The sequence below is a fragment of the Neophocaena asiaeorientalis genome, unplaced genomic scaffold (genome assembly GCF_003031525.2).
Source record: "Neophocaena asiaeorientalis asiaeorientalis breed wild unplaced genomic scaffold, Neophocaena_asiaeorientalis_V1.1 scaffold484, whole genome shotgun sequence".
Lineage (NCBI taxonomy): Eukaryota > Metazoa > Chordata > Mammalia > Artiodactyla > Phocoenidae > Neophocaena > Neophocaena asiaeorientalis.
Genome location: NW_020171830.1, coordinates 1572143 through 1590787, shown reverse-complemented (window position 1 = coordinate 1590787; position 18645 = coordinate 1572143). Strand labels below are relative to the sequence as shown.

General features: G+C 44.2%; 2 protein-coding genes across 7 annotated transcripts in view; one reads left to right on the top strand and one right to left on the bottom strand.

The window, feature by feature from the left end:
- KAT6B (lysine acetyltransferase 6B) overlaps positions 1 to 8662 on the top strand; it is a 231524-nt gene extending 222862 nt beyond the window's left edge. For all 6 annotated transcript variants that reach the window (XM_024740855.1, XM_024740850.1, XM_024740845.1 and 3 more), the window contains exons 17-18: positions 1913 to 2204; positions 4861 to 8662. In XM_024740855.1, the coding sequence (XP_024596623.1) occupies positions 1913 to 2204; positions 4861 to 7388 (2820 nt within the window). In that variant the 3' untranslated portion in view covers positions 7389 to 8662. The remainder of the gene's footprint in view (positions 1 to 1912; positions 2205 to 4860) is intronic.
- A 5442-nt stretch (positions 8663 to 14104) lies between these two features.
- DUSP29 (dual specificity phosphatase 29) overlaps positions 14105 to 18645 on the bottom strand; it is a 26885-nt gene continuing 22344 nt past the window's right edge. The window contains exon 3 of the mRNA XM_024741037.1: positions 14105 to 14367. Within this exon, the coding sequence (XP_024596805.1) occupies positions 14138 to 14367 (230 nt within the window). The 3' untranslated portion in view covers positions 14105 to 14137. The remainder of the gene's footprint in view (positions 14368 to 18645) is intronic.

The following is an 18645-nucleotide window of genomic DNA, read 5'->3' as shown; positions in this document are numbered from 1 at the left end:
CAAGAGAGGATAGGAGACTTGTCCAAGGTCACACAACTCTTTAGAGATGGAGGCAGAACCAGATGAGTGCTCAGACTCCAAGCCCAGCACTCCTGATGCTATTTCTTGTTCTTGGCATCGAATTGTTAGAAGGTATTTTAAGCCCTTCAGTTTAATGCTATTTTGCATTTATGCAAGTACACATTACTGAAATGTCTCATATCTTAGTAGCCTGGTGTTTTCTCTAGATACACATACCCTGTGCAGAAAGTAAAAAAATGATTTTGTCTTTAGGTTACTGCTCAACCCAGAGCTGATATCTTTGTCTTTAGTATCTGTCTGTGACATAGAGAGGGACCAGACACTGCAGGATAGCCAAGACTAATAGTGACAGCGCAAGTTAAGGCTGTGCCCCAAGGCTACCCTACGTGGTGTCTGTCAAAGAACCTGCTGTTCTGACTCCCAGCTTGGCGTGCCTTCATCTAAGCCTGGCAATCTTCTAGTGGAAGGGCAGTTGTGGGGAGGTGCTAGAAAGGAGCATCCCATAGAGTGGACTTTTAGGCTTATGAATAATATTTTGACTTCTTACAAGGAAAATGTATTCATGCATTATGTATACAACAAAAGAAATTTGTTTTAAAAACATCAAAAACCAGAATTATCCAAGGCATGGTAAATGCCTACTGTCATATAAATGGACTCAACCTAAAGAAAACCAGTTCTGTATATTGGCTATACTTATGTTTGGGAAAATTCTAATGGATTAGGGAGAGAGCAGGCCAGCTGGGGGGATTAATAATTATAAGTGTTAAATTACAGAACGTGACTGTCAGGATTTATATGTGCACTTCAATGAACATTCAGGCAGTTAAAAATGTGAGACACAATAATTCTTGGATACAGTTTACTTAGAGTTTGAGTTTTAACCAAGCATATTGAACCCTTCTTTGCAATGTATTTCCAATAATTTTTCAGACCCATTATTGACAGATTACATCTTAGCAGCAAATCTGCCTGTTCTTCTTATATTTGAATTTTGTATCATTGAGTACTTTTTGCTTGGAAACAAAAAAACATTTTATATTTGCAATTATGGAGAGTCATTTGTGCCAACCCGTAGTACAATTAGAAAAAATATATATATCTTATGTAAATAAGACACTTTCCACATGTCTTTAGATTTTCTTTAGATGCCATCTATGTTGAAATATTTTGGGGAATCCCTTGGCGGTCCAGTGGTTAGGACTGCACGCTTCCACTGCCAGGGGCTAAGATCCCACAAGCCTTGCGGAACGGCCAAAAAAAGAAAAAAAGTAAAATTATCAGTGATATCCCTGCAGCCACCAATACATGACTCTAACATTGTAAACAGACTAATTCTTTCTTCAAGTATCCTTTCTTCTTTTGCATCATTCCTGACATCCTATGAAATGGGGAACAGGTAGGCTAGTCTTGTACACCATCATATATCTTACAGTGCCTTGCACAGAGTAGGTGCTCCTTGAACAGTTATCAAGTATTAAAATGAGTGACCCAGTGGCTAGTTGATTGTTGAAACATTTATAGAAACATTGGTGTCCATGATGACTTAATCACTATGGTACACAGGATTTTGAAGCCTGCAGGTACTACTGGAAAATATATGCTAGAAAAGCAAACCTTAGCTTTTAAAATCTACAGTTCAGCTGCTAGGATGTTCCCTCTCAAAGCATCTGCTTGAGTAAACAATTGTTTTATTTGGAAAGCACTTGCCTCTGTAGTAGGAGCCCGAGAGGGATGTTAAACATCAAATGGAAGGTTAAGTACAAAGACATTACAGAAGTTTTTGCGTGTAAGAGTCTCAGACACGCGTTCAGTACATGTTTGCTGCATATCGACTCAACACTGTAATTTCTCATGAGCTCTGATGTATTATGTTTGGCATTAATTTCAGAGGCCTTTTGTGCTAAAGAAGAAAAGGGGTCGTAAACGCAGAAGGATCAACAGCAGTGTAACAACTGAGACCATTTCAGAGACGACAGAAGTACTGAACGAGCCCTTTGACAACTCAGACGAAGAGAGGCCAATGCCACAGCTGGAGCCTACCTGTGAGATTGAAGTAGAGGAGGATGGCGGGAAGCCAGTGCTGAGAAAGGCATTCCAACATCAGCCTGGGAAGAAAAGACAGATAGAGGAAGAGGAAGGAAAAGACAATCATTGCTTTAAGAATGCTGACCCTTGTAGAAGTAAGTGGAGGAATTATAAAAACCTTACCCTTGTGAATATCTGTCTATTATTGCCAAAAAGCAGGCACCTGAATTCTACCCAAAGGCATTTCTGAGGCTGTACCGACCCACCAGAAATAAGTGCTCATCTGTCCTTTCTCATTCATAAAAGGTTCTATCCCTTCTTCCTGGAATTGGATTTTTATGTTCAACAACTTTAGAAGTTTAACATAGGCCAGAACATCCCTCTAGGTGGGTTCATCTTACTTTCCAGAAATTGGCTTATCCTCCAAAATTTTGAAGTCTGTCAATGAGAAACACATTGCACTTCCTTGATTCTAATATGTACTTTTTTTCACATTTAACATTTCTGAAATCAGGGTATATATAATTATTGATGTGAGCATTGAATGCAGTAGTTTCTTTCTTCCTGAAAAACAAATATTAGTAAATTGATGATGTGTCCTATAATCAGTGGTGTCTTTGGATATGTTCTTATCAAGAATCATCTAAAACCTACCCACACCATCACTAATGTGGAAATCAGGAGATTATCCTTCCTTCCTTTCAAATTACTGTTTTACAGTTGCTATTGGCAGGGACACCCCACCCCATATTCTAAAAAAATTATTAAACACCATTGACTCCTGTTTGATGCCCTATTTAAAAGAAACCATCCCTTGCCTGTCAGGCTGGGAACTTGAGCTCCCAGCTGAATCGTGAGGATTTGTGGGACAGTCTGTACTCTACAGTGGAAATGACTCTATTCAAAACCTTACTTTATTTCCAGTCTAGAGAACAGGCCATCTCACTTCCCTGGAAACCACAGGTTATCACTCTTGCCTTTGAAAAGCCACAGTTTTAAGAACATGAGCAAGCAGCTCCTTGACTTTCTTAATTAACAAGAATACTATTGCCACATACATACTTCTGTCTGCTGAGGCAGTGACATTTCACCCTGGGTATAGAGGAACCAAGCCTTGTTTGTTAGTTTCCTTAAACAAATAAACATACGAAACAACTGCAGAAAGAGGTCGTTTTTTGGTCTGGAATTTGAGCCTTATTTCCACTTCTTAGCTGTCTTCTCGGGAGCCTGTACATGAATCATCACTGTCTTCATGCTCCACTTTGTGCCACTTGCCTTTAAAAATTCCAAGTTGCCATATTATACCTGATTCCTTTCAGGATCTTCTTTCTTAAAAAATAATTATTGGAAAGCTCATCTTCTAACTTAGAGGGGTTTCCTACAAATGCTGATAGGTCTAGTAGCACGTGGAATAAGAATGTGGAATCCAAGGTCATTGGCATGCCTGTTGCCTGTCCATACGTATAGACATATGAACTTAGTGAGATGTCTATTAACTGGAGATTGTACTTTGCACTTCGGAAGGAATCAGTCTACAGCACCGTATCTTTTCAGCTAACCAATTTGAATGTAATACATTCAGGTAAGTTTACGTGTAATCCTTTTATTACATAAATGAGCTAAGAGCTTACCCTGTTCTGCACTGATAGGATTAGATATCCAATCTGGCAAAAGGGATCTCTGTTCCACACTGATTATTAGATCTTGTTTTTGTTCTCCAAAATAGTGTTTCTAATAAGGCTATTTCTCTTTGTGAAGCTTTTCCTTTAAATTGACCCCTCTAGGAGATTAGTATAATCTTTAATTTTATAAATATCTTAAGACTTGGGTGTTTTATGTTTGTATTTATTCATATATTTACTTGTTTGCTTGCTTATATTTATATAAATATATTTATAATATATAAATATATTTACATATTTATTTATATTCATACATGCATATAGGTACAGTAAAAATAAGATTAGCTGAGCTAAAATGAACTTGACAGTTATGGTTTGCTTCTTATTTAATATTCAAACCATACCATACATTTGCACATTGATCCAAAATGCAATGTGGATAGAATTAGTGATAAAAAGAATACCTGTATTTTAAATGTTCAGTAATTTCATGGTAAATACATTATAGTTTGTGTCATCCAGAAATGATGATCCTGGAGTAGATTACAGATGTATTTATGTTCTGGTTATTTAGTTATTTATTCATTTGTTTCAGAGGTACATAGTTTATTTTTATGCCAGAGAGAACATTCACATCAAAGTAAATAATGTCATCTGAGATCATTTCAATCCAGTAAATGTCCACAAGCTGAAGTTCACTTTCTCAGGATAAATATGCAAGTTAGTTCTATTCATTTCTCCAGTACAGTGGTGATTGGGATATGAGCTAACTTTAACCCTGCATTTCCTAATTTGCAAATATTCAAATGGATTCTCTTTACATCGTGGAATTCCAGGCTTTTGTATCAGACAATGTCTTGTTTGTCAAACTCAAATACGTTTATTATAGTGGCCTGTATCCATGTGCTTCCTATAAAAAGCACAGCTTTCTCTTAAGAGTGGGTTGTGTGTGGAGGTGTGTGGTGTGTGCACCATATATTGTTTTCCAGGCCTAGGTAATTTACTCCATTTATACCACAATATTATTCTGTATTAGGTTTGACTGTGTCGTTAGCATCAACTCTTAAAATGCTAAATTGAAAGCAGTATGTGCTAAATTGTTTAGAAGAATAAATTCAAGTTGTTCATGGTGATGCTTTCTAAGATTTTGTTTTCCTTCCTCTTTCTTTCTGTCTGTCTCCTCACTAAGACAATATGGATGATGATGCAAATAACTTGAAAGAAGCCAGTAGAGACAATCCTGAACCTCTAAAGTGCAAACAATGGCCAAAAGGAACAAAGCGTGGTCTCTCTAAGTGGAGACCAAACAAAGAGAGGAAGACTGGATTTAAACTGAACTTGTACACCCCACCAGAAACACCCATGGAGCCCGATGACCAGGTAATAGTGGAAGAACAGAAGGAGACTCCAGCAGACAAAACCAGCCCCGCTCCCACCAGGACTGAGGAGGAGGTCAAGGAAGCTGTGGAACCCCTGCTGCCTGGGGACGAAAACAGAAGGGAGGAAATGTGTGCACCTGTAAGTCCAAATAAATCGCCAGGTGAAAAACCTGAAGATGATCTAATCAAACCCGAGGAGGATGAGGAAGAGGAGGAGGAGGAGGAGGAGGAGGAGGAAGAAGAAGGAAATGTAGAAAAAGACCCCTGTGGTGCCCAAAGCCAGGAAAAAGAGGAGCCAGAAGTCTGCACGGACAAAGAAGACCCCGTGCGTTTGGATGATCATGAAGAGGAGGAGGAAGAGGATGAAGAGCCATCTCACAACGAGGGGCATGATGCAGACGATGAAGATGACAGTCACATGGAGTCTGCCGAATCGGAGAAGGAAGAACGCCCAAGAGAAGCCTTCAAAGAAGTGCTGGAAACCCAGGAGGCTTTTTTAGACCTTAGTGTGCAGCCCAGTCATTCAAACGCAGAAGTCCTAATGGACTGCGGCATTGACCTTACAGCTTCGTGTAACAGTGAACCTAAGGAGCTTGCTGGAGCCACTGAAACCGCCCCTGAATCTGATGAGGAACCCGCAGGAGAACAGGCACAGGAGCAGGACCAAAAGAACAGTGAAGAAGTAGATTCTGAGTTCAAAGAGGGAAACACAGCAACCTTGGAAATCGACTCTGAGACCGTCCAAGCGGTTCAGTCCTTGACCCAGGAGAACAGTGAACAGGACGATACCTTTCAGGATTGTGCCGAGACTCAAGAGGCCTGTAGAAGCCTACAGAACTACACTCACGCAGACCAAAGCCCACAGATCGCCGCCAGTCTAGACGACTGCCAACAGTCAGACCACAGCAGCCCAGTTTCATCCGTCCATTCCCACCCCAGCCAGTCAGTACGTTCTGTCAACAGCCCAAGTGTCCCTGCCCTGGAAAACAGCTATGCCCAAATCAGCCCAGATCAAAATGCCATCTCAGTGCCATCTTTGCAGAACATGGAAACCAGTCCAATGATGGATGTCCCATCCGTTTCAGATCACTCACAGCAAGTCGTAGACAGCGGATTTAGTGACCTGGGCAGTATCGAGAGTACAACTGAGAACTACGAGAACCCAAGCAGCTATGATTCTACTATGGGTGGCAGCATTTGTGGAAACGGCTCTTCACAGAACAGCTGCTCCTATAGCAACCTCACCTCCAGCAATCTGACACAGAGCAGCTGTGCTGTCACCCAGCAGATGTCCAACATCAGTGGGAGCTGCAGCATGCTGCAGCAGACCAGCATCAGCTCTCCCCCGACCTGCAGTGTCAAGTCTCCTCAAGGCTGCGTGGTGGAGAGGCCCCCGAGCAGCAGCCAGCAGCTGGCTCAGTGTAGCATGGCTGCTAACTTCACGCCGCCCATGCAGCTGGCTGAGATCCCCGAGACCGGCAATACCAACCTTGGCTTATATGAACGAATGGGTCAGAGTGATTTTGGGGCTGGGCATTACCCACAGCCGTCAGCCACCTTCAGCCTTGCCAAACTACAGCAGTTAACTAATACACTTATTGATCATTCATTGCCTTACAGCCATTCCGCTGCTGTAACTTCCTATGCAAACAGTGCCTCTTTGTCCACACCATTAAGTAACACAGGGCTTGTTCAGCTTTCTCAGTCTCCACACTCCGTCCCTGGGGGACCCCAAGCACAAGCTACCATGACCCCACCCCCCAACCTGACTCCTCCTCCGATGAATCTGCCACCGCCTCTTTTGCAACGGAACATGGCTGCATCAAACATTGGCATCTCCCACAGCCAAAGACTGCAAACCCAGATTGCCAGCAAGGGCCACGTCTCCATGAGAACCAAATCGGCATCTCTGTCACCAGCCGCTGCCACCCATCAGTCGCAAATCTATGGGCGCTCCCAGACGGTAGCCATGCAGGGTCCTGCACGGACTTTAACGATGCAAAGAGGCATGAACATGAGTGTGAACTTGATGCCATCCCCAGCCTACAATGTCAACTCTGTGAACATGAACATGAACACGCTCAATGCCATGAATGGGTACAGCATGTCCCAGCCGATGATGAACAGTGGCTACCACAGCAACCATGGCTACATGAATCAAACGCCCCAATACCCTATGCAGATGCAGATGGGCATGATGGGAACCCAGCCATATGCCCAGCAGCCAATGCAGACCCCACCCCACAGTAACATGATGTACACGGCCCCCGGGCATCACGGCTACATGAACCCGGGCATGTCCAAACAGTCTCTCAATGGGTCCTACATGAGAAGGTAGGCAAAATGGGCAGTCACAAAACCCCTGGGCATCACTCTCGGATTGATCTGCACAAATACCTTCGAAGAGTACGATTTCAAAACCAGCAATTGGTGTGAATGCAAAAACATTTGTTGGCACCATTTATTTAAAAAAAAAAAAAAAGCTGTATGCAGCAGAAAGCCTTATACAAGTTGTTTTTCTTTCTTCTTTTTCCTTTTTTTTTTTCCTTTTTCCTTTTTGGTACCTTTGTTTCTGTTCCTTTTATATGAAATTCTCTGCAAAGGAAGGCCTCTCTTTGGACTACAGTTTGGAGGCAGCCACTTGCTGTGCCTGCTTCCATTAAACAATGTGGATATCAAGCCCCATGCCCCAGCCCACCCCCAATTATCTGTTTTAATACTGAACCTAGAGTTTTTTTTTCTTCCCCGTCTACTCCATGTAAATGCCTTTAGCATTTCAGTTATTGTATATTTTGTTTGAGGTGACACTTCAGCATGCCGCTAATGTCTTTGTTAGTGACAGTGCATTTTGTAGTACTGTACAAGTGTTGTGCTAACGGTAAGCCATTTCTTAAGTTTTTTGCCTTGATTAGGGTGCCCTAATTTGAGGGTTTAAAAAAAAACTATATTTTTGTTAATTATAAAACTGTAAAGAGCTATAAAAGCTATTCCCATTTGGTTAGTCAAAAGGGTTTTATTGCTAAATGTTTGGTGTAAAGTTGAGACCCTTTTCCATTTTGGTGACAGATTTCTTTGGGGAAAAAAAGGCAGCTTTCTGTTTTATAAATGCAGACTTCTGTTTATTGAATGAAGCATATCTCAGTGTTTATCTGTCAGGTTTTGAAACATTTCATATATGTCCAAATACTTGGCAGGATTTAAAAAAAAATAGTGAATTTGGTGTAAAGTTGCTATTTTATGGAAATGCCTCTAACTTTACATTTTCATTCCATCTGTAGATTTTTCTATCTTTATAAAATATTGGAGTTATTTTTTAAGGAAAAATAGAGAAGTAGCTTGTGAATAGCTCAAACTAAGCTTACAAATCGCATGTAAAAAAGCAAAAAAGTTATTTGTGTCTGTTTATATTGCTTCCTTTTTTGTAGCCTTTGTACCTGTACAGGGTGACTGTAAGGGCCAAGCAGGAGAGGCGTAATCCTTGTATAAAATAGGAGCCAGCGACACTCTTGTATTTATCTGTTCTCTTTTTAGTCAGTCACTTCAAGAAAAAAAAAACAAAAAAAACAAAAAAAGCTGTACATTTTAACATAAAATAAATTATGATGAGCCATTTTTAGCCTCTTGTGTCCTGTCATATTATGATTGATAGATAATGACCAATTGAACTGTATCATGTGTCACATCTCAGAACACATACACATTTTGGGAAAATAAATTATTTAGTGTAAATCAGAGTTAAGAGGTTTTCTGATTTGTTTTGACTTTGTGGGAGGGGGTTGGCAATAAATAAGAGTAATATCTAATAAAACCATCACATATACCAAATACCTATTTAATAAATTAATTTATAATGGATTTTAATGCTTTTCATGAAAGTTTATTTTATGCTAGTGCATACCTTCTGTATGCCAATCATTGTCTTTAAAATAAAGTGAATTTGTTTTTTTCTTTTTGACTTTGATCTTCATTTGCAAAGGGATCCTGCCCAAATACCCAGCTGCCTCATTTATACAGTCTGTATAAACTCCCTTCAGGGCCTAGTCCAGTGGTAGCAAACTTCATTTTTTTAAAGATTAATACAAAAAACACCCAATTTGGACTTGTATGTTTGAAAAATCATTTTCTTGAAAAAGGCGTGAAAGTTTTGCTCTGTTGTGAATGAGTGATTGGATGTTATTTTTTAGAATCTAAAGTTTAGATTCTAAAAAAAAAAAGTTATTGTTCACAAACGTTATCTTAGGCATTCAGAGAAAGTTCTGTCTGACTGTTAAAACATTTGCTTATTCAAGTGACAGGCCTTGAAATGAATGCTTGACTTGGCACCCATGTGGAAAGGAGGACAGTACATACAGCCCCGAATCATAGGTCCCAACGGAGGGAGGATGCCCGGCAGGGTTTTGCCTTCTGCACTCACCCTTATTATCTTTTCCCACAGTTGCGAAGCAGTCTGGGCTTAGTGTCAAGATTTTATCTTTTTGTCCCTTCTCCCCACAACTGCATAGCCAGTGGGGGGAATATCTGTAGTGGCTGAGGAGGGCTTCCAAGAAGACACGTCTGCAAGGGCTGTCATCACCACGAGGAGAAGAGAAGCTTTAAGGTGCTTTGCTGGTAGGAAAGGAAACCTCTCATCCCCCTCCAGAGCAGGAAGCGATGGTGTGCTGCCTGTTGGAATCAACTGCTGGCATCTGTGTGGGAGCTGCTGAGGATCTTAGCAGCCCAGTGGATCCACACCTCAGGCAAGAGGCTGCCCCAGCCTGGACGTGGGGGTGGGGGCGGGGCGGGGGTGAACCTGGTAACCAGCTGAAGAGAAACCAGGCAGAACCTTCCACAGGGCCCACCTTGAAACCTTCTCATGTTTGGTCTCCTCTTGGGTTAAGTAAGGTTCTTTGGGAACTGAGATGGTCCTCTGTTCCATGTGTTGCAATGGCTTGTAACCACACGCTTGTGGTCTGTGTGGCATCTGGGCTCCCCCCACTCTGCCTGCCTCATAGTCCTCCCGGGAACTTGAGGACAAGTCCCAGTCACTGTCCCAGACCTGCCGCACCATAATTTAAGAACAGTACTGGGGACTCCTTGTGTTTCACAGGCTCCCTAGGGATTGCGGCATAGCCAGACAGGGGAGCCCCTCTGCTGGCCCAAAGTCCTAATGTTCATTGACAGAAGGGAAAGGCTTGGTGTAGGAGGGAAACTGCTGACCTGAAGTGGCCTCAGATCACCCTGCCCGCTGCTCTGCACTTGCTTACTCTCACTTAGAGAAATCAGCTTGGCCTTAAATGTGACACCAACGATCTGGGAGAACAGGAGCTTGGATTCATCAGGACTGAAACAGAGTCACCATTAGGTGAGACTCATCAGCAGGCCACATCTTGTAAACCCAGTAATGTGTTCTTTCATTTATAGGAGGCTTAACAAGTGGTTGTCAGTTGCAGCCTTTATTTTTTACCAGCACAAGTGGTGCCTACCCAGGTGTGAAGCCATCGGCTTTCCTCGCCAACATTATGTTTTAGAAACAATGGCTCACAAATAGTATCACAAAAATAATGACTCACAAACATCCACCCTATGTAGGAAATGGGGCAGTTTCTCCAATTTACACATGAGGGGATTGAGGCTCAAACAAGCTAACCTAATTGCCCAAACACACTCAGCTGAAATCTGTGAGCAGAAACAAACTTGGTTCTCCCCAAATCGCAGCCCTTTGTCCTAGAACACTTCACTCTGGGAAAAAGCCCTAACTTGTCAAATCTCTGATTTAAAGGCATAGGTAACAAATACATGATGCTTTTAAAACTGTTAGGTGCTCTGCATATATAGGTTACTCTGTTGTTACAAGCAGTACTGGTTTACAGTACAAGTACTGTTATATTCTGAAGCAGGACCTTCAGTTTCTCGGTACCCACACTCCTGGTCTTCCTTCCCCCTCCTCCATCTTCTTTCCTGGATCTGCCTCCCAACAAACAAACACTCAGGCCTGGGGCTCCCTCTCTGTCTTCTCTCATTATCTCACCCAGTACAATGACTTCCAACACCACCTCTATGCAGATAATGCCCAGTATTATGTCTCTAGTAGTGGACCTTCCTTTGAGCTCTCTCTAGATTCAAGGTGAAATGACATGGGACACCTTTTGTATGCCTTAGACATGATAAAACTGATGATGTCCAACCCCCTACCCCCATTTCTGGCCCTGTCAACCCCATCTCAGTATTAAGGCACCACCAAGAAACCGAATCACTGTCTTCTAATTCTCTCGCCCCTCCCAGCAGGTTCTGTGTATTCCCCAAGATAATTCCAAAATAATCTTGAATACTAGTCCCCTGGCACTAGCTTAGTCCAGACCATCTTCCTCCTTCCTGTCAACAGTTCCACAACCTCCTTACTGGTTGCCTCCTCCCTGCAGTCCATTCTCTCTACTTCAGTCAGGGTGATATTTTTTTCTTTCCAGAGTGATCTTCTTAAAACATAGACCATTCTGCCGCTTAAAATTCATCGGTGGTTCTTATTTGCACTTGGAATAAAGTCCAATCTCTCTACCCTTCTGCGTCCACCTGCCCTCTCACCCACAAGCTCCAGCTTCACGGATGGGCAGCTCCTGAAACACACCACCTCAGGTTAGAAACACACCACCTCGGGTTAGAAACACATCTCTTTGCCACTTTGGTGCCACTTCACCTGTGCTGTTCCTCAGCCTAGAATGTTCCCTCCCCATTTGGCAGGTGCTCTCCTTCAAGTCTCACTCATCCCATCTGCTCAGGTCTTCTTCAACCACCTCGTCTAAAGTGGGTTTTTCCCCATCCCATCCCCATGCTTCTCCACCTCAGTACCTGCTTCCCTCATTCCACTTTATCACAGCATACATTTTTGCATTGGCCTCCTAACCCAAATTTTAGCATGTGGTAGGTTCTCAAATACTTGTTGACCAAATGAATATTTTATTTCTGAAGAATTTAAATTCTTTTGCCAAAACTGTTCCTTGGATTTCCCTGGTGGTTCAGTGGTTAAGAATCTCCCTGACGGGTTTGAGCCCTGGTCCGGGAAGATCCCACATGCCGCGGAGCAACTAAGCCCGTGCACCACAACTACTGAGCCTACGCTCTAGAGCCCGCAAGCCACAACTACTGAAGCCCGTGCATCTAGAGCCTGTGCCCCGCAACAAGAGAAGCCACTGAAATGAGAAGGCCGTGCGCCGCAACGAAGAGTAGCCCCCACTCGCCGCAACTAGAGAAAGCCCACGTGCAGCAACGAAGACCCAATGCAGCCAAAAATAAATACATTTATTAAAGAAAAAAAAAACTTCTGTTCCTCCTTTCCCCTACCCCTGGCTCCCATCTTAAAGAGACCAGACCTCCAACTTCTGCTTTCCTCAGCAGGACTTGCAGCCCCACAAAGAGGTGGGAACGTGTGGGAAGGTTGGAGAGAGAACACCGAAAGAGCACTCCAGGAACACCAGCACTGGACCTGTCCTTCCCACATACGGATTCATTTAAATGTAAATACTTCATTATGATGGATAAAAGTTAACATTTTATTAAAATGGAAATCTTTCTTTCTGGATAAGTAATAGATCAGACCTAGGAGATAACTGAGTTTAGAGGGGGCTATTGGGATCCTATGATGGGAAGGTCTAGGTAGGGGCCACTAGAATCCCTTTTGGTCTACATCTCTTTCCCAAAAGCCTGTGTATATGGCTCCCCTTACACCCAAATCTGAGTCATTATGAGGACCCATTATGGGCCAAGGTGACCATCCCAGAGCAGATACTAGGCAATCCCAGGAAGCCCTACCAGCCACAGGGGCCCAGGCCACAGGTCCTCCTCTCTGGCACAAAAGCAGGGCAGCCGCCCTAAGGTTACAGGGTGACCCTCGGGTGGCTTTACAAAGCTGCTGAGCCCCTAGTGGGCCCCTTTTCCTGGTTTCCCCGTAGGCCTTTATCAGGCAGTTTTGATTTCTGGTCCTGGACTGCTGGCATCTCCATCAGCATCTCTCTCTGGGTTCTGTCTGGCTTCTAGCTCCTGGTTCTAGAAGCCATCTCTCCCCGCTTGCCGCCTGCTGCTGTTTTCTCCTCAAGAATGAGAATCACGCCATCATGGTGACTGGCTTAGCTCTCAGGGGCGGGGGCATCTCCACACCTGAGCTCAGCGGGCTGCCTGGTTCTCTCATTCCAGGGCAAACACATTTGCAAATACTTTCTTCGGGGACTGAAAACAAGCTCATGTTGCTTTGACTAGAATCAAAGCAAAATAAGCTTCCCCAAGTTCCGGTCCCCCAAAGATTGTCTCCTTCCAAAATTATAAAGTCAAACTCTTGTTCAAATTTACCAGAATTTGTTGAATTTTTCTGGGTAGTGGCGCCTCTGGCTAAGATTCTGAACAGCCCTGGCTCCCTGAGGAAGGTAGGGGAGCCCAAAGCGGGCGGCCTCTATGCAGGGGACCGCCACTCCCTACCCCTACCAGATGAATTGCTCTCTGCCTCTTCCACAGAGCAGCATCTATGGATGGTGACCTGAGCCTGGGGATTCCATCGAAAGGAAGATGCAGGAGCCGCCGGTAAGGAAACGCGCGTCCTCCCCATGCCCACCCCCCACCCCAGACAGCCGACTGACTAACAAGCGGTGCAAACTCTCCTGTAACAGCTCTCGCAGGCACTTTTCTGTGGTTAGAAAATAAAGTTATATTTTTAAATTATTTTTTAAAGAATGTGACTTTCAGACAAAGCCAAATATTTAATCACAGCACAATGTCTACGCATCTTTAAATCCTTTTCCGCATCCGTCTTACCAACAGCAAAAAAAAAAAAAAAAAAAAAAAAAAAAAAACCAGAAAAACGGCGCATGCGTGCTCACTTGTAGCCAGTTCCGCTGGGAAGCCCGTCTGCCCCATTTTGCTGTGAAGCCAAGTGCTGGCCTCCTACCGGAGGCCGCTATGAATTATCCCCTCTGTTCACCGGCCCCTGGGAAGTTTAAGATTCTTTGGAAGGAGTCAAGCTTTGGTTTCACGTCCCTTCTCTGTGACAAAGGAAGTCACAGGCCAGAGCTATTTTCAACCTTGCCCCTTCATTCCCGAGTATCCTGCTCACGCCGTGAGGGGGCCTTACAGCTCCGCACCGTCCGCGCCGCGCCAGGCCTGTCGCCTCTGCTGCACCAGTTGCTTGTCCAGTTCCCGGAGCTGCTTCAGAAAGCCCCGGTTGGGTAGGACACAGCGGTTCTTGGCCACTTGTTGGATGGCGTCCACCAGGGTCATGTTCCTGTGGATCATCAGGTAGGCCAGGACGAGAGTCGCCGACCGGCTGCGGCCCATGGCGCAGTGAACCAGGATCTTATCTGCAGTGGAGTGGGGAGAAGAAACACCCGCGTTGTAGGGGCAGGGTGGCCTGGAGGGTGGGGCATAGGTGTGAGGCTCACGCAGAGCCAGCTCAGATCCTGACTCTCCCACTATTGTAGGACCCTGGGCAGGTTACTGAGTGGCTGGGAGCCCCAGCTTCCCCATTTGTACAATGGGGATACTGTCAGTATCCTCTTCATTAGGGTCGGTGTGAAGACAATTGGTGCAAAGCAACTTGGTACACTGCCTGGTGCATATTAAAGGTTCAATAAGTCACAGATGTTATTATTGTTGCCTCGGTGAGGAGGAGGTGGGATTGAAACTGATGCTTCATACCTGCCAAAGCACCTCCAAGGGAGAGCCTTATGAGTTTTTTTAACGCTCACTTTTCATTTATTTATAATATATTCATATTATTTATTTACTTAATGCTTACTTATTTTGAATAGGGCAGCCACTAGGGTTCGGATTTCAAAAGGTATAAAATGATGGCATTGAAAAGCCTCCCTCGCACCCACCTCCTCAGTTCCCCAAAGCAACAAGTATTACCAGTTTCTTCTTCTGGAGAATTATCTGTGCATATACATAGCAAAAACATATTTTTTCTCTTCTTTTCTTGCCCAAAAGGTAGCAAGCTTTACAAACTTTTCTATACCTTGCTTCTTCCATTTAACAGTGTATCTTGGAGACCTTTGTATATCAGTCTCTGAAGAGTTCTCTCTTTGTTATTTTTTCTTGTGGCTGCACAGAGTTCCTCTGTATGGATGAACCATAATCCACTTTGAACGGGATGCATTCCGTCCCGTCCACGGCTGCAGGTGGATTGTGGAGGAATGCAGGCTTTCTGCACCATTTGCAGTGCTGCTGCATTTGACCTCGGATAAGGAGAGAGCACCCACAGTCCCAAAGGGCCCTTTGAGGGGCCGAGACAGAGGGTGCAGTCTGCTTGCCGTGGAGTCTGTGAGCATTCACGTGGCCTCAGGAGCCTGCAGAGCCCTGGCCTTCTCTCTTGCAGTCCTGGGTTCGAGATCGGTTCTGCTACTAACCACCTGGGTGTGGGGTAAGCCACTCAGCCTGTGGCGCCTCTACTTCCTCAACTGTCAAAAGGGGCAGCAACCTCAGATCAGCTGTGAGCAAAGCCACTTCAGTAAAAATCACACGGTCAGATTTTTTAAAAATTAAAATAGTTTTATTGTGTCATGTGGTATAACCAGGGGATGAATATTCTTACAGCTTAGGTGACCAAATTGTCATCTAGATCAGCGGTTCTCTAAGCATGAGCCAAGACCCTGGGGGTTCCCAAGGTACTCTGAGGAGATCTGTGGAGTTAACATTATTTTCAAAATAGTACTGCGGCGGTGCTCGTCTCTTTCACTCTTTTGACATTTGCACTGATGGTACAAAGGCAGTGGTGGGAAGAACTGCTGGTGCCTTAGCGTGAATTATGGGAGGGACACTGAACTGTAGTAGTAATCGTTGCATTCACCACCAAGCACTCTTGGGGAAAAAACAAGCCAATTTCCCTTAAGAATATCTTTGATGAAGCAGTTAAAATTAATTTTATCGAATTTCAGCCCTTGGTTACACTTCTTAATATTCTGTGTGATGAAATGGGACGTGTACATAAAGCACTCTGGCTGCATACCGAAGTACGATTGTTATCTCAGGGAAAAGCTTATGGGAGATTGAGTTGCAAGATGAATTAGCCACTGTTTCATGAAACACCATTTTTACTTAAAAGAGTAAATGACAGAAAAACCATGGTAATTCAAACTTGGGTATTTGGCAGACTTTTTCTCGAAGGTGAACAAAGTGAGCCTGTCACATCAAAGAAAACAATTGAGAGTATCCGTTGCCAGTGATAAAATGCAAGCTTTCAAGCAAAAATTAGAATTTTGGAAAACTTGTATCTACTGTGAGATTGACAGTTTCACAATACTCTTAAGATTTTTCTGTTAAGATCGGCAGTCATATTAACAAATGTGTCTTCTGACAATGTACAGTGAAAGTGTCAACATTTGGAGGATCTGCATAACTTAGTGAACAAGATTTTCCACATAACCAATGTGAGATATTACAAAATCATGTGTGGCTTAAAAAATCCATTCAAAATGCAAGAGAGACCAATGGATTTTCATGTAACAGAGTACGAAGTTTATAGATATGGTTTCAGATTCCACATCACAACTCACCTTTAAGACGCTATCACTTGTCAAGTTTTGGTGTAGTATCAAAGAGGAATATCCAGTTTTCTGAAAAGGCTGTTAACATATCCCTTCCTTCTCCAGCTATATATCTGAGTAAGGCTGGATTTTCTCCATATACTTCCACCAGAACACCATATCACAACAGACTGAATGCAGAAGCAGATATAAAAACCCACCTGGATTCTCATAAGCCTAACATCAAAGAGATTTGCAAAAATGTAAACTAATGCCATGCTTTTCCCTACTTTATTTTGGAAAATATAATTTTTTTCATAAAAATATGTTAATATGCAGTGGGTTCACTTTATTAGTTTTAAATAAATATTTTTACAATTTTCAGTTCTTATTTCTAATAGAGTATTGATAGATCTACCCTACATAAATGCTCTTTGAGGCCTTCAATAATTTTTAGGAGTGTGAAAGGGATCTGAGACCATAAAGTTCGAGAACTGGAAGATCTAGAAGCATCTCCACACCAGACTTCCCTGGTGGTCCGGTGGTTAAGAATCCCCCTGCCAATGCAGGAGACATGGGTTCGAGCCCTGGTCTGGGAAGATCCCACATACCACAGGGCAACTAAGCCGGTGCACCACAACTACTGAGCCCATGCTTTAGAGCCCATGAGCCACAACTACTGAAGCCCATGCGCCTAGAGCCCGTGCTCCGCAACAAGAGAAGCCATCACAGTGAGAAGTCCATGCACCACAATGAAGAGTAGCTCCCGCTCGCCACGACTACACAACTAGAGAAAGCCCTCCACAAGAAAAAAGCTCCCTTCCGCCACTATCATGGCAACAGCTGGGCCGAATGAGAAATCCACCACTATCATGGCAACAGCTGGGCCGAATGAGAAATCACCATGAGAAGCAGCTTTCCATCCTTCAGGCCTCCATTTGGTGGCACTGGAGCTCACAAAGCACCTCAACATGTTTTATCTCATTTCATCCTTAATACAACCATCAAGATTTCATCATCCTCATCCCTGCTTTACAGATGGGGAAAGAGTCGAGGCGAAATGACTGCTAGAGGTCACCCAGGATGATGGTGCCATCTCTAAAAATAGTTAAAAGCAACTTGTTATTGAGACCCTACTGTGTGGTGGCTACTTGCTGCTGTGCTCTGGGGACAGAAAAAGTAATGAGATTAGCGTCTCTGGCTGTCCCCAGCACTGCCACCACTGCCATCCCAGTGGCGGCCCTCTCCTGTGGTTCTGGGATCCCTTTGCTGGGGTCAAGCTGGCTGGGGCACCTTGAGCTGTGTGACCCCAGTGCTGTCCCTGTTCCTGATTCTTATGCCTGAGGCCTGGAAGGATGACCAAGGAGACACTCACGGACATCACTGGGTTTATGGAGCGCCAGCAGGAGATGAGAAGAGCTTGGCAAAGAACACTTCTGAATGGACGTGGCTCCCCGTGTCCCTCTCACCTCCACTCCCCACTTGCCTCATGGGACCAAGCCCAGGACAGCAGTGATGGTCAGCAACCGTGGCAGCATGAGCTGTGCAAGTGGGCCCAATACCAGGCACCAGGATTCTCTTTCCCCACCCACCCCAGCTGGAGAGACCTGCACACCCTGCCCTATGGTAAGGACCCTGCTGGTGGCCTTTCCACACACACAGTGCTGACACAGAAGGCGCCCATAAAAAACTGTTAATTTTATCAGGATTCGTTTCCACGAATCTCCACAGGCTAACCATGCAGGCCTCCAGTCCCCATCGCTGAGCTGCAAGAGTGTGGCCGCCTTTTCCCCCCCCCCGCCGTGCACCTGGGCCAGAAAGGCCAGAGGGCGAGAAGCAGGGCGGCTTCTTCAGTGCTGGGTGGGGTTTGGGGGTGGCTGGCCCAGCTCATGGACGTGACTGTCCTCCTGGACTGGAACGTCTACCTCTGGCATTCTAATCCCCACAGACTGTTCCAGAGGCTGCCTGGCCCCTTGCCAGCTCTGCTGATAACTAAAGCGTTTCTTCCTCCCCTGGCAAAAAGGGTAATTCTTTCTGTCATGACTAAAGACTTGAAACAGACGAAAGCTGTAGTTCATTAAGTCTTTAGGGAGCCTGAAGTCTGTTCAGAGGGAG